The 12,856-nt window shown below is 44.7% G+C and overlaps 1 protein-coding gene across 1 annotated transcript; it reads right to left on the reverse strand.

Moving 5' to 3' along the window:
- Positions 1-555: 555 nt before the first annotated feature.
- On the reverse strand, positions 556-5,145 carry LOC121557239 (prolactin). Its single transcript, XM_041871077.2, has 4 exons — positions 4,942-5,145; positions 3,916-4,023; positions 3,622-3,801; positions 556-756 (listed from the first exon to the last, which is right to left on the reverse strand). The coding sequence occupies exons 1-4, from the start codon at positions 5,143-5,145 to the stop codon at positions 556-558; spliced, it is 693 nt and encodes a 230-aa protein (XP_041727011.1).
- Between the last annotated feature and the right edge of the window lie 7,711 nt (positions 5,146-12,856).

Raw genomic sequence — 12,856 nt, forward strand, 5'->3', positions numbered from 1 at the left:
GATATTCTACTCAGTGGCTCTGCCCCCCAAACTCTGAGAGCAAATTCAAGTTTCATCATTAAGATAAGTTACATACAGGTGTAGGATTTAATTTGAGCGAGTTTTCTAGGCAGGAAAAGAATCCTGCAGCAACAGGAAATGTGAATTATTATGTGGATTATAATTAATGGTCATTTTTGTAGGGGTTGATGCATTTTTGATAAGGGAAAATCAAGTCTGAAATTTCAAAGTGGACATTACAAACTTCAGAAGCCTTTTTAAACTTCAAATACACTACAAGTTTAACATTTCCTGCATTGCAGGAAGGTTCTCCTGCAACAGGGTGATCAAATTAAAATCTTACATCTGTACTATATTTCTCTGTGACATGAAGTACATACAGTACATAGAAGACATTAAGACATTGTCGTTGGTGGAAGTTATCGTTGGACTTGTCAGAAGGAGGAAAGTGCCACAGTTCTAGTCTCTTTTATTGGTCTTATCATCATGTCTACCCATTTCCTTGATTGACACAGTAGCTTGAAATAGTCACATCTCTTGTCTTGTCTTAACATCTCAGCATCCGTTCTCAGGTACGATCCTGCACTTGAGGATCTTCAGGTAGTTCTGGACCTTGTTGGAGTCCCGTCGGAAGCAGTAAAGTAGGTCGTGGTCGCTCATGGCCCGGGACTCTCCGCTGGTGTCTGACGAGGGGACCAAGGCCTCAGGGGAGGACAGGCCACTCAGGGAGTTACTGATCATCCCCAGGTGCTGCATCTGAGAGAGAGGGACACAGACAGTGGATTGTTAGGGATAAGGGATTTTACTTTCTGTACACATTGCATTATGAGGTGCATGTCTGTGCATGTTTGTGTGTGTGTGCTCTCGTGAGCTATCACATGCCAACACAGCAGCAGAGTGAGGACTGTCTAGTGACATCCTGGTAGGCATCTGCATTAGTCACTGACTCACTGATGGTGTCAGCATCATTCTGCACAATGTCACTAGGGCTCAAGCTGCTATAGGACTCTCATTTCACGATAGTATGCTCAAGGCATCTTCCTCTTACCCTATCAGCTACCTTCTCCCCCATCTTCCTCTTACCCTATCAGCAACCTTCTCCCCCATCTTCCTCTTACCCTATCAGCCACCTTCTCCCCCATCTTCCTCTTACCCTATCAGCCACCTTCTCCCCCATCTTCCTCTTACCCTATCAGCCACCGTCTCCTCCCATCTTCCTCCTACCCTATCAGCCACCTTCTCCCCCATCTTCCTCTTACCCTATCAGCCACCTTCTCCCCCATCTTCCTCCTACCCTATCAGCCACCTTCTCCCCCATCTTCCTCTTACCCTATCAGCCACCTTCTCCCCCCATCTTCCTCCTACCCTATCAGCCACCTTCTCCCCCATCTTCCTCTTACCCTATCAGCCACCTTCTCCCTCCATCTTCCTCCTACCCTATCAGCCACCTTCTCCCCCATCTTCCTCCTACCCTATCAGCCACCTTCTCCCCCATCTTCCTCTTACCCTATCAGCCACCTTCTCCCCCCATCTTCCTCTTACCCTATCAGCCACATTCTCCCCCATCTTCCTCTTACCCTATCAGCCACCTTCTCCCCCATTTTCCTCTTACCCTATCAGCCACCTTCTCCCCCATCTTCCTCCTACCCTATCAGCCACCTTCTCCCCCATCTTCCTCTTACCCTATCAGCCACCTTCTCCCCCCATCTTCCTCTTACCCTATCAGCCACCTTCTCCCCATCTTCCTCTCACCCTATCAGCCACCTTCTCCCCCCATCTTCCTCTTACCCTATCAACCACCTTATCCCCCATCTTCCTCTTACCCTATCAGCCACCTTCTCCTCCCATCTTCCTCTTACCCTATCAGCCACCTTCTCCTCCCATCTTCCTCTTACCCTATCAGCCACCTTCTCCCCCCATCTTCCTCTTACCCTATCAACCACCTTATCCCCCATCTTCCTCTTACCCTATCAGCCACCTTCTCCTCCCATCTTCCTCTTACCCTATCAGCCACCTTCTCCTCCCATCTTCCTCTTACCCTATCAGCCACCTTCTCCCCCCATCTTCCTCTTACTCTATCAGCCACCTTCTCCTCCATCTTCCTCTTACCCTATCAGCCACCTTCTCCCCCATCTTCCTCTTACCCTATCAGCCACCTTCTCCTCCCATCTTCCTCTTACCCTATCAGCCACCTTCTCCCCCATCTTCCTCTTACCCTATCAGCCACCTTCTCCTCCCATCTTCCTCTTACCCTATCAGCCACCTTCTCCCCCATCTTCCTCTTACCCTATCAGCCACCTTCTCCCCATCTCCCTCTCACCCTATCAGCCACCTTCTCCCCCATCTTCCTCTTACCCTATCAGCCACCTTCTCCTCCCATCTTCCTCTTACCCTATCAGCCACCTTATCCCCCATCTTCCTCTTACCCTATCAGCAACCTTCTCCCCCATCTTCCTCTTACCCTATCAGCCACCTTATCCCCCATCTTCCTCTTACCCTATCAGCAACCTTCTCCCCCATCTTCCTCTTACCCTATCAGCCACCTTCTCCCCCATCTTCCTCTTACCTTATCAGCCACCTTCTCCTCCTATCTTCCTCTTACCCTATCAGCCACCTTCTCCCCCATCTTCCTCTTACCCTATCAGCCACCTTCTCCCCCATCTTCCTCTTACCCTATCAGCCACCTTCTCCCCATCTCCCTCTCACCCTATCAGCCACCTTCTCCCCCATCTTCCTCTTACCCTATCAGCCACCTTCTCCTCCCATCTTCCTCTTACCCTATCAGCCACCTTATCCCCCATCTTCCTCTTACCCTATCAGCCACCTTCTCCTCCCATCTTCCTCTTACCCTATCAGCCACCTTATCCCCCATCTTCCTCTTACCCTATCAGCAAACTTCTCCCCCATCTTCCTCTTACCCTATCAGCCACCTTCTCCCCCATCTTCCTCTTACCTTATCAGCCACCTTCTCCTCCTATCTTCAATCTTACCCTATCAGCCACCTTCTCCCCCATCTTCCTCTTACCCTATCAGCCACCTTCTCCCCCATCTTCCTCTTACCCTATCAGCCACCTTCTCCCCATCTCCCTCTCACCCTATCAGCCACCTTCTCCCCCATCTTCCTCTTACCCTATCAGCCACCTTCTCCCCCATCTTCCTCCTACCCTATCAGCCACCTTCTCCCCCCATCTTCCTCTTACCCTATCAGCCACCTTCTCCCCCATCTTCCTCTCACCCTATCAGCCACCCTCTCCCCCATTTTCCTCTTACCCTATCAGCAACCTTCTCCTCCCATTTTCCTCTTACCCTATCAGCCACCTTCTCCCCCCATCTTCCTCTTACCCTATCAGAAACCTTCTCCCCATCTTCCTCTTACCCTATCAGCTACCTTCTCCCCATCTTCCTCTTACCCTATCAGCCACCTTCTCCCCCCATCTTCCTCTTACCTTATCAGCCACCTTCTCCCCCATTTTCCTCTTACCCTATCAGCCACCTTCTCCCCCATCTTCCTCTTACCCTATCAGCCACCTTCTCCCCCATCTTCCTCTTACCCTATCAGCCACCTTCTCCCCCATCTTCCTCTTACCCTATCAGCCACCTTCTCCCCCATTTTCCTCTTACCCTATCAGCCACCTTCTCGACTCCCTTGCGGAGCTCGCGCACCATGTAGCTCATCTCCAGCGCTTTGTTGGAGCTGAAGTTGTTGAAGTCATCCTGGTGAGCCATGCTCTGGTGGAACTGCCACAGAGGATCCTTCCATGCTACCAGCAGCTTCAGAATCACCTCTGTTAACTCTTCTCTCTGAGGAAAGAGAGAGAGAGAGAGAGAGAGGGAGAGAGAGAGGTCACTACAGGAAGCAGAGAGGGGTACTACTATGGTAAACGATAGTTGATTAAACAAAGTTGTAAGACTCACAGCCAGTCTCTGCGCGTTCTCTTTGCCATTAGGGGTTAGTATGGTGGATGTATGGCAGTTGCGGTTTATCCTGCCAATATGGTTTTTGCTGGGCAGGAAGTATTGCTCCTGAAGGAAGGAAGAGGAAAGGAGAGAAAGAGGAATTGAGTTGACAGGGAAGACGTAGGTAGAAAGCAACAGATCAGAGAGTCAAAGGAGCTGGGTCTCTGAAGAGCAAAGCCTTCGAAAGCAATGAAACAAAAAGCTTGTGGAAGAGCTGGTTTATTCCTTAAAGGGATAGTTCCCCCAAATTACATGGATCGCTGTCTTACCTTGGCAATAGACTGCTTACAGGGTAAGAAAGCCAATATGTTATTTTAGCATTTGGGTGAACTATCACATGCAATTTCCTCTTATTAAATTCAAACCACTCAATTATTATATGCTACATTACATGTTGAAAGAACTGTTGTTCAATGTTATAATGTCAGGATCTCAATCTTAAAAATCCCCTTATTCATCTGATTATCCAAAACCAATATGTCACATCAACAACCCCAAGGTGTTATAGTGTGTTCATGAAGCTCCAAATTACATTTGACAGGAATTGAATGTGCAATACAAGTTTAATTGACTTTTCATTTCAGAACAATTCCTTTTAGCTAATAGGCTAATTAAGCCATCAATTGTACATCATAAAACCCTGTTCAAAGCCCCCAGACAAAGCTACATTAATCAGAACAACACAGACAACCGAAAGAAAGAAAGAAAGAAAGAAAGAAAGAAAGAAAGAAAGAAAGAAAGAAAGAAAGAAAGAAAGAAAGAAAGACAGAAAGAAAAAAAGAAAAAAAGAAAAAAAGAAAAAAAGAAAGAAAGAAAGAAAAAAAGAAAAAAAGAAAAAAAGAAAAAAAGAAAAAAAGAAAGAAAGAAAGAAAGAAAGAAAGAAAGAAAGAAAGAAAGAAAGAAAGAAAGAGAATGAGAGAGAGAGAGAGGGAGAGAGGGAGAGAGTTAACCTTGATCATACCAGAGAAAGGTATCAGGACTTACGAATTCAGAGTGCAGGTCGCTGGAGATGCCGTGCATCCTGGCACTGTGCTGGATGACCCGGTCAAAGAGGTCTGCCAGGGAGAGGAAGTGGCACCCCGCCTGGCCATGGACACAGATGGGCGCCGCGTTCGCCCTGCCACTGCCACGCAGCTCCACACACACCAACACCAGGAGCAGAGCCCACACTGGAAGAGAGAGAGACATTTTGAGGGAGAAGGATGTGGATGATGAGAAGAGGAGAGGAGAAGAGAGGAGAGGGACTAGAGGGATAGAGAGGAGGGCAGTAGAGGGAGAGGAGAGGATCCTCTCACCAGCCAGCCAGCCAGGAGTAGAACTGACACTGACAGAGAGATAGAAGTAGAAGAGAGACAACACTGACACTGACAGAGAGATAGATAGAAGAAGAGAGACAACACTGACACTGACAGAGAGATAGATAGAAGAAGAGAGACAACACTGACACTGACAGAGAGATAGAAGAAGAAGAGAGACAACACTGACACTGACAGAGAGATAGAAGAAGAAGAGAGACAACACTGACACTGACAGAGAGATAGAAGAAGAAGAGAGACAACACTGACACTGACAGAGAGATAGATAGAAGAAGAGAGACAACACTGACGCTGACAGAGAGACAGAAGAAGAAGAGAGACAACACTGACACTGACAGAGAGATAGAAGAAGAAGAGAGACAACACTGACACTGACAGAGAGATAGAAGAAGAAGAGAGACAACACTGACACTGACAGAGAGACAACACTGACACTGAGAGAAACAACACTGACACTGACAGAGAGATAGAAGAAGAAGAGAGACAACACTGACACTGAGAGAAACAACACTGACGCTGACAGAGAGATAGATAGAAGAAGAGAAACAACACTGACACTGACAGAGAGATAGAAGTAGAAGAGAGACAACACTGACACTGACAGAGAGATAGATAGAAGAAGAGAAACAACACTGACACTGACAGAGAGATAGAAGTAGAAGAGAGACAACACTGACACTGACAGAGAGATAGAAGAAGAAGAGGAGGAAGAGAGAAAAGGGGAAAGTGGTGGTGAACAGAGGAAAGGAGAGGATCTAGTTCCACCGGCAGAGGCATGCATGTATAGCTCCTCAGTCCCTGCTCCTTGGTCTCTGCTCCCTGGTCTATACATGCACTAACCTGGCTTGTTCTTGGAGGTAGCTACCTTGTTTGATGTTGTTCCTGGACATTCTGTGTTGTTTGGTGGTAGTTTTGAAGCTGGAGGATGTACAGTGACACTCAGCTATTTAAAGGGACCAGGAGTATTAAGGCAAGGGTCTCTCTCTCTCTGTCATCATGTGATGACCACGATAATTTAGGAGGGGAGGAGAGAGAGAGAGAGAGAGAGAGAGAGAGAGAGAGAGAGAGAGAGAGAGAGAGAGAGAGAGAGAGAGAGAGAGAGAGAGAGAGAGAGAGAGAGAGAGAGAGAGAGAGAGAGAGAGAGAGAGAGAGAGAGAGAGAGAGAGAGAGACAGAGACAGAGAGAGAACGTGCGCGAGAGAGAGAGAGAGAGAGAGAGAGAGACAGAGAACGTGCGCGAGAGAGAGAGAGACAGAGAACGTGCGCGAGAGAGAGAGACAGAGACAGAGACAGAGACAGAGACAGAGACAGAGACAGAGACAGAGACAGAGACAGAGACAGAGACAGAGACAGAGACAGAGACAGAGACAGAGACAGAGACAGAGAGACAGAGGTTTGCGTGAGTTTTCATTCGTCATCAATTTTGTTTTCATCAGATCATGATGGAAGTCGGCTTTACACCCCAAAGCGGTCGGGACAAATCAGGACAGATACTGGGTGAAAATGCTCATTCAGCTCACCCCTCAGCCCCCCAGCCCCTTCACCAGTTTCACTGTCATTCATCAGGCTAGTTTAGTGCATAGGCTATACTCAGAAAAAAAAGGCTATCTAGAACCTTAAAGGGTTCTTCGGCTGTCCCCATAGGAGAACCATTTGAAGAACCCTTTCTGGTTGTAGGTAGAGCACTTTTGGTTCCAGGTAGAACCCTTTTGGGTTCCAAGTAGAACCCTTTCTACAGAGGGTTCTACATGGAACCCAAAAGGGTTCTCCTATGGGGACAGCCGAAGAACCCTTTTGGAACCCTTTTTTCTAAGATTGTACAGTAGTATGGTACTGACATTCACACTGACCAGCTCCCATGTTTCTCACATGGTAATGATTTAATCCATGTGTCAAACTCCTTCCACGAAGGGCTGCGTGTCTGCAGGTTCTTGCTCCTCCTTTGTGCTTGATTGATTAATTAAGGTCACTAATTAGTAAGGAACTCCCCTCACCTGGTTGTCTAGGTCTTAATTGAAACCAAAAACCTGCAGACACTCGGCCCTCCATGGAATGATTTTGACCCCCCTGATTTATATGATCAATGTATTGATCAGTAAGTGAACGCAAACCTTGTTGTTGTTCTCTCTGTCCTTGTACTGTAGTGTACTGTAAAGTAGTGTGCTGTATTGTGCTGTATTGTAAAAGTGTGTACTATAGTGTAAATGTGTGTACTGTACTGTACTGTACTGTACTGTGATGTACTGTAGTGTGATGTAGTGTGATGTAGTGTACTGTAGTGTACTGTAGTGTGATGTAGTGTGATGTAGTGTAATGTGGTGTACTGTAGTGTACTGTAGTGTGATGTAGTGTGATGTAGTGTACTGTAGTTTACTGTAGTGTAGTGTAATGTAGTGTACTGTAGTGTGATGTAGTGTAATGTGGTGTACTGTAGTGTAATGTAGTGTACTGTAGTGTAGTGTGATGTAGTGTACTGTAGTGTGATGTAGTGTAATGTAGTGTACTGTAGTGTAGTGTGATGTAGTGTACTGTAGTGTACTGTAGTGTACTGTAGTGTGATGTAGTGTAATGTAGTGTACTGTAGTTTACTGTAGTGTGATGTAGTGTGCTGTAGTGTAATGTAGTGTACTGTAGTGTGATGTAGTGTGCTGTAGTGTAATGTAGTGTAGTGTGCTTTAGTGTAGTGTGATATAGTGTACTGTAGTGTGATGTAGTGTAATGTAGTGTGATGTAGTGTAGTGTAGTGTAATGTAGTGTGCTGCATCAAATCAAATCAAATCCAATTTTATTGGCCACATGTGCCGAATACAACAGGTGCAGACATTACAGTGAAATGCTTACTTACAGCCCTTAACCAACAGTGCATTTATTTTTAATAAAAAAGTAGAATAAAACAACAAAAAAGTGCTGAGAAAAAAATAACAGTAGGGAGGCTATATATACAGGGGGGTACCGGTGCAGAGTCAATGTGCGGGGGCACCGGCTAGTTGAGGTAGTTGAAGTAATATGTACATGTGGGTAGAGTTAAAGTGACTATGCATAAATAATTAACAGAGTAGCAGCAGCGTAAAAAGATGGGGTGGGGGTGCAGTGCAAATAGCTCGCGGCTGTGCTTCCCTTAGTAGTCTGTAATAGTTTTCAAGCCCTGCCACATCCGACAAGCGTCAGAGCCGGTGTAGTAGATTCAATCTTAGTCCTGTATTGACTCTTTGCCTGTTTGATGGTTCGTCGGAGGGCATAGCGGGATTTCTTATAAGCGTCCGGGTTAGAGTCCCGCTCCTTGAAAGCGGCAGCTCTACCCTTTAGCTCAGTGCGGATGTTTCCTGTAATCCATGGCTTCTGGTTGGGGTATGTACGTACGGTCACTGTGGGGACGACATCATCAATGCACTTATTGATGAAGCCAGTGACTGATGTGGTGTACTCCTCAATGCTATCTGAAGAATCCCGGAACATGTTCCAGTCTGTGCTAGCAAAACAGTCCTGTAGCTTAGTATCTGGGTCATCTGACCACTTTTTTATTAACCGAGTCACTGGTGCTTCCTGCTTTAGTTTTTGCTTATAAGCAGGAATCAGGAGGATAGAGTTATGGTCAGATTTGCCAAATGGAGGGCAAGGGAGAGCTTTGTATGCGTCTCTGTGTGTGGAGTAAATGTGGTCTAGAGTTTTTTTTCCTCTGATTGCACATTTAACATGCTGGTAGAAATTAGGTAGAACGGATTTAAGTTTCCCTGCATTAAAGTCCCCGGCCACTAGGAGCGCTGCCTCTGGATGAGCATTTTCCTGTTGACTTATGGCCTTATACAGCTCATTCAGTGCAATCTTAATGGCAGCATTGGTTTGTTGTGGTAAATAGACAGCTATGTAAAATATAGATGAAAACTCTCTTGGTAAATAATGTGGTCTACAGCTTATCATAAGATACTCTACCTCAGGCGAGCAAAACCTCGAGACTTCCTTAGCATTTGATTTTGTGCACCAGCTGTTGTTTACAAATATACACAGACCGCCACCCCTTGTCTTACCGGAGTCAGCCGTACTATCCTGCCGATGTTGCGTATAGCCCGCTAGCTGTATGTTGTCCATGTCGTTGTTCAGCCACGACTCGGTGAAACATAAGATATTACAGTTTTTAATGTCCCGTTGGTAGGATAACCGTAATCTTAGGTCATCCAATTTATTCTCAAATGATTGAAGATTGGCTAATAGGATTGATGGGAGTGGCAGTTTACTCGCTCGCCGTCGGATCCTTACAAGGAACCCCGACCTACGTCCACGATATCTCCGTCTCTTCCTCATGCGAATGACGGGGATTTGGGCCTTGTCGGTTGTCTGATTTGGGCCTTGTCGGGTGTCTGTAGGATATCCTTCGCGGCCTCCTCGTTGAAGAAAAAATCTTCGTCCAATACGAGGTGAGTAATCGCTGTCCTGATATCCAGAAGCTCTTTTTGGTTATAAGAGACGATGGCAGAAACATTATGTACAAAATAAATTACAAATAACGCGGAAAAACACACATAATAGTACAATTGGTTAGAGGACTGTAGTGTAATGTAGTGTGTTGTAGTGTAATGTAGTGTGTTGTAGTGTAATGTAGTGTGTTGTAGTGTAATGTAGTGTACTGTAGTGTAGTGTAATGTAGTGTACTGTAGTGTGATGTAGTGTAATGTAGTGTAATGTAGTGTGTTGTAGTGTAATGTAGTGTGTTGTAGTGTAATGTAGTGTACTGTAGTGTAGTGTAATGTAGTGTACTGTAGTGTAATGTAGTGTAATGTAGTGTAATGTAGTGTACTGTAGTGTGATGTAGTGTAATGTAGTGTAATGTAGTGTGATGTAGTGTGCTGTAGTGTAGTGTAGTGTAATGTAGTGTAATGTAGTGTACTGTAGTGTACTGTAGTGTAATGTAGTGTATGATGTAGTGTACTGTAGTGTAATGTAGTGTGATGTAGTGTGCTGTAGTGTAATGTAGTGTACTGTAGTGTGATGTAGTGTAATGTAGTGTAATGTAGTGTGATGTAGTGTGCTGTAGTGTGCTGTAGTGTAATGTAGTGTGCTGTAGTGTAATGTAGTGTAATGTAGTGTACTGTAGTGTAATGTAGTGTACTGTAGTGTGATGTAGTGTGCTTTAGTGTAGTGTGATATAGTGTACTGTAGTGTGATGTAGTGTACTGTAGTGTGATGTAGTGTAATGTAGTGTACTGTAGTGTGCTGTAGTATGATGTAGTGTAATGTAGTGTAATGTAGTGTAGTGTGCTTTAGTGTAGTGTGATATAGTGTACTGTAGTGTGATGTAGTGTAATGTAGTGTAATGTAGTGTACTGTAGTGTACTGTAGTGTGATGTAGTGTACTGTAGTGTAATGTAGTGTACTGTAGTGTGCTGTAGTATACTGTAGTGTACTGTAGTGTAATGTAGTGTGCTGTAGTGTGTGACAGTCAGGTGAACTGTGGGTGGACTGAAATAACACGGTATTGATCTTTAAAGGGGCAATATGCAGGTCAAAGAATAACAAAGCGACACCCCGCCACCTTTTTGTGTAAATAGCTTAGGGATGGGGCTGGATAAATGTAACCACTCTCAATTTCATAGACAGGTATATGGATGCAAGGACTGTCAATCCATGTGATCAAGATTGTTTTAACTATGTTTTGAAGTTAACAGTGTTTGGTAACAGTTACATTGTTTACAAACAAATGTAAAACAAGCTCATATTTTGGGTTTATGAGTCATTTCTAAGTTATATTCTACTACAACAAACCGGTTTAGCTATATCATTAATTTAGAAGTCCAAAAATTGATGTAGCAATGGCAGATTGCCACTTTAAGGACACTGACATGATTATATCTATTGGTTTTTACACGCTCTTGATGATTACATTTACACTGAGTTGACAAAACATTAAGAACACCTGCTCTTTCCATGACATAGACTGACCAGGTGAATCCAGGTGAAAGCTATGATCCCTTATTGATGTCACTTGTTAAATCCACTTCAATCAGTGTAGATGAAGGTGAGGAGACAGGTTAAATATTGATTTTTAATCCTTGAGACAATTGAGACATGGATTGTGTGTGTTTCATTCAGAGGGTGAATGGGCAAGATAAAACATAATAAGTGCCTTTGAACAGGTTATGGTAGTAGGTGCCAGGTGCACCGGTTTGGGTCAAGAACTGCAACGCCGCTGGGTTTTTCACGCTCAAAAGTTCCCTGTGTGTATCAAGAACGGTCCACCACCCAAATTACATCCAGCCAACTTGACACAACTGTGGAAAGCATTGGAGTCAACATGGGCCAGTATCCCTGTGGAACGCTTTCGACACCTTGTAGAGTCCATGCCCAATGAATTGAGGCTGTTCTGCAACTCAATATTAGGAAGGTGTTCCTAATGTTTGGTGTACTCAGTGTACATTTACCTTTTAGTGATTTAACAGACGCTCTTATCCAGAGCGACTTACAGTTAGTGCGTTCATATTAAGATAGCTAGGTGAGACAACCACACATCTCAGTCATAGTACAGTTGAAGTTGGAAGTTTACATACACTTAGGTTGGAGTCATTAAAACTAGTTTTTGAACCACTCCACAAGTGTCTTGTTAACAAACCATCATTTTGGCAAGTCGGTTAGGACATCTACTTTGTGCATGACACAAGTGATTTTTCCAACAATTGTTTACAGACAGATTATTTCACTTATAATTCACTGTATCACAATTCCAGTGGGTCAGAAGTTTACATACACTAAGTTGACTGTGCCTTTAAACAGCTTGGAAAATTCCAGAAAATTATTGCATGGCTTTAGAAGCTTCTGATAGGCTAATGGACATCATTTGAGTCAATTGGAGGTGTACCTGTGGATGTATTTCAAGGACTACCTTCAAACTCAGTGCCTCTTTGCTTGACATCATGGGAAAATCAAAATAAATCAGCCAAGACCTCAGAAAAAAAATTGTAGACCTCCACAAGTCTGGTTCATCCTTGGGAGCAATTTCCAAATGCCTGAAGGTACCACGTTCATCTGTACAAACAATAGTACGCAAGTATAAACACCATGGGACCACGCAGCCGTCATACTGCTCAGGAAGGAGACGTGTTCTGTCTCCTAGAGATGAACGTACTTTGGTGCGAAAAGCGCAAATCAATCCCAGAACAACAGCAAAGGACCTTGTGAAGATGCTGGAGGAAACAGGTACAAAATTATCTATATCCACAGTAAAACAAGTTCTATATCGACATAACCTGAAAGGCCGCTTAGCAAGGACGAAGCCACTGCTCCAAAACCACCATAAAAAAGCCAGACCACGGTTCGCAACTGCACACGGGGATTAAGATTGTACTTTTTGGAGAAATGTCCTCTGGTCTGATGAAACAAAAATATAACTGTTTGGCCATAATGACCATTGTTATGTTTGGAGGAAAAAGGCGGTTGTTTGCAAGCCGAAGAACATCATCCCAACCGTGAAGCACGCGGGTGGCAGCATAAGGCCGTGGTGGTGCTTTGCTGCAGGAGGGACTGGTGCACTTCACAAAATAGATGGCATCATGAGGAAGGAAACTTATGTGGATATATTGAAGCAACATCTAAAGA

The sequence above is a fragment of the Coregonus clupeaformis genome, unplaced genomic scaffold (genome assembly GCF_020615455.1).
Source record: "Coregonus clupeaformis isolate EN_2021a unplaced genomic scaffold, ASM2061545v1 scaf0633, whole genome shotgun sequence".
Taxonomy (NCBI): Eukaryota; Metazoa; Chordata; class Actinopteri; order Salmoniformes; family Salmonidae; genus Coregonus; species Coregonus clupeaformis.

Coding starts and splice junctions, on each gene's coding strand:
- LOC121557239 (XM_041871077.2), bottom strand. CDS start 5,145: ATGTCTCTCTCTCTTCCAGTGTGGGCTCTGCTCCTGGTGTTGGTGTGT. Junction 4,024..4,941: donor GCGACCTGCACTCTGAATTC/GTAAGTCCTGAT, acceptor TCCTTCCTTCAG/GAGCAATACTTCCTGCCCAG. Junction 757..3,621: donor TCGAGAAGGTGGCTGATAGG/GTAAGAGGAAAA, acceptor CCTCTCTCTCAG/ATGCAGCACCTGGGGATGAT.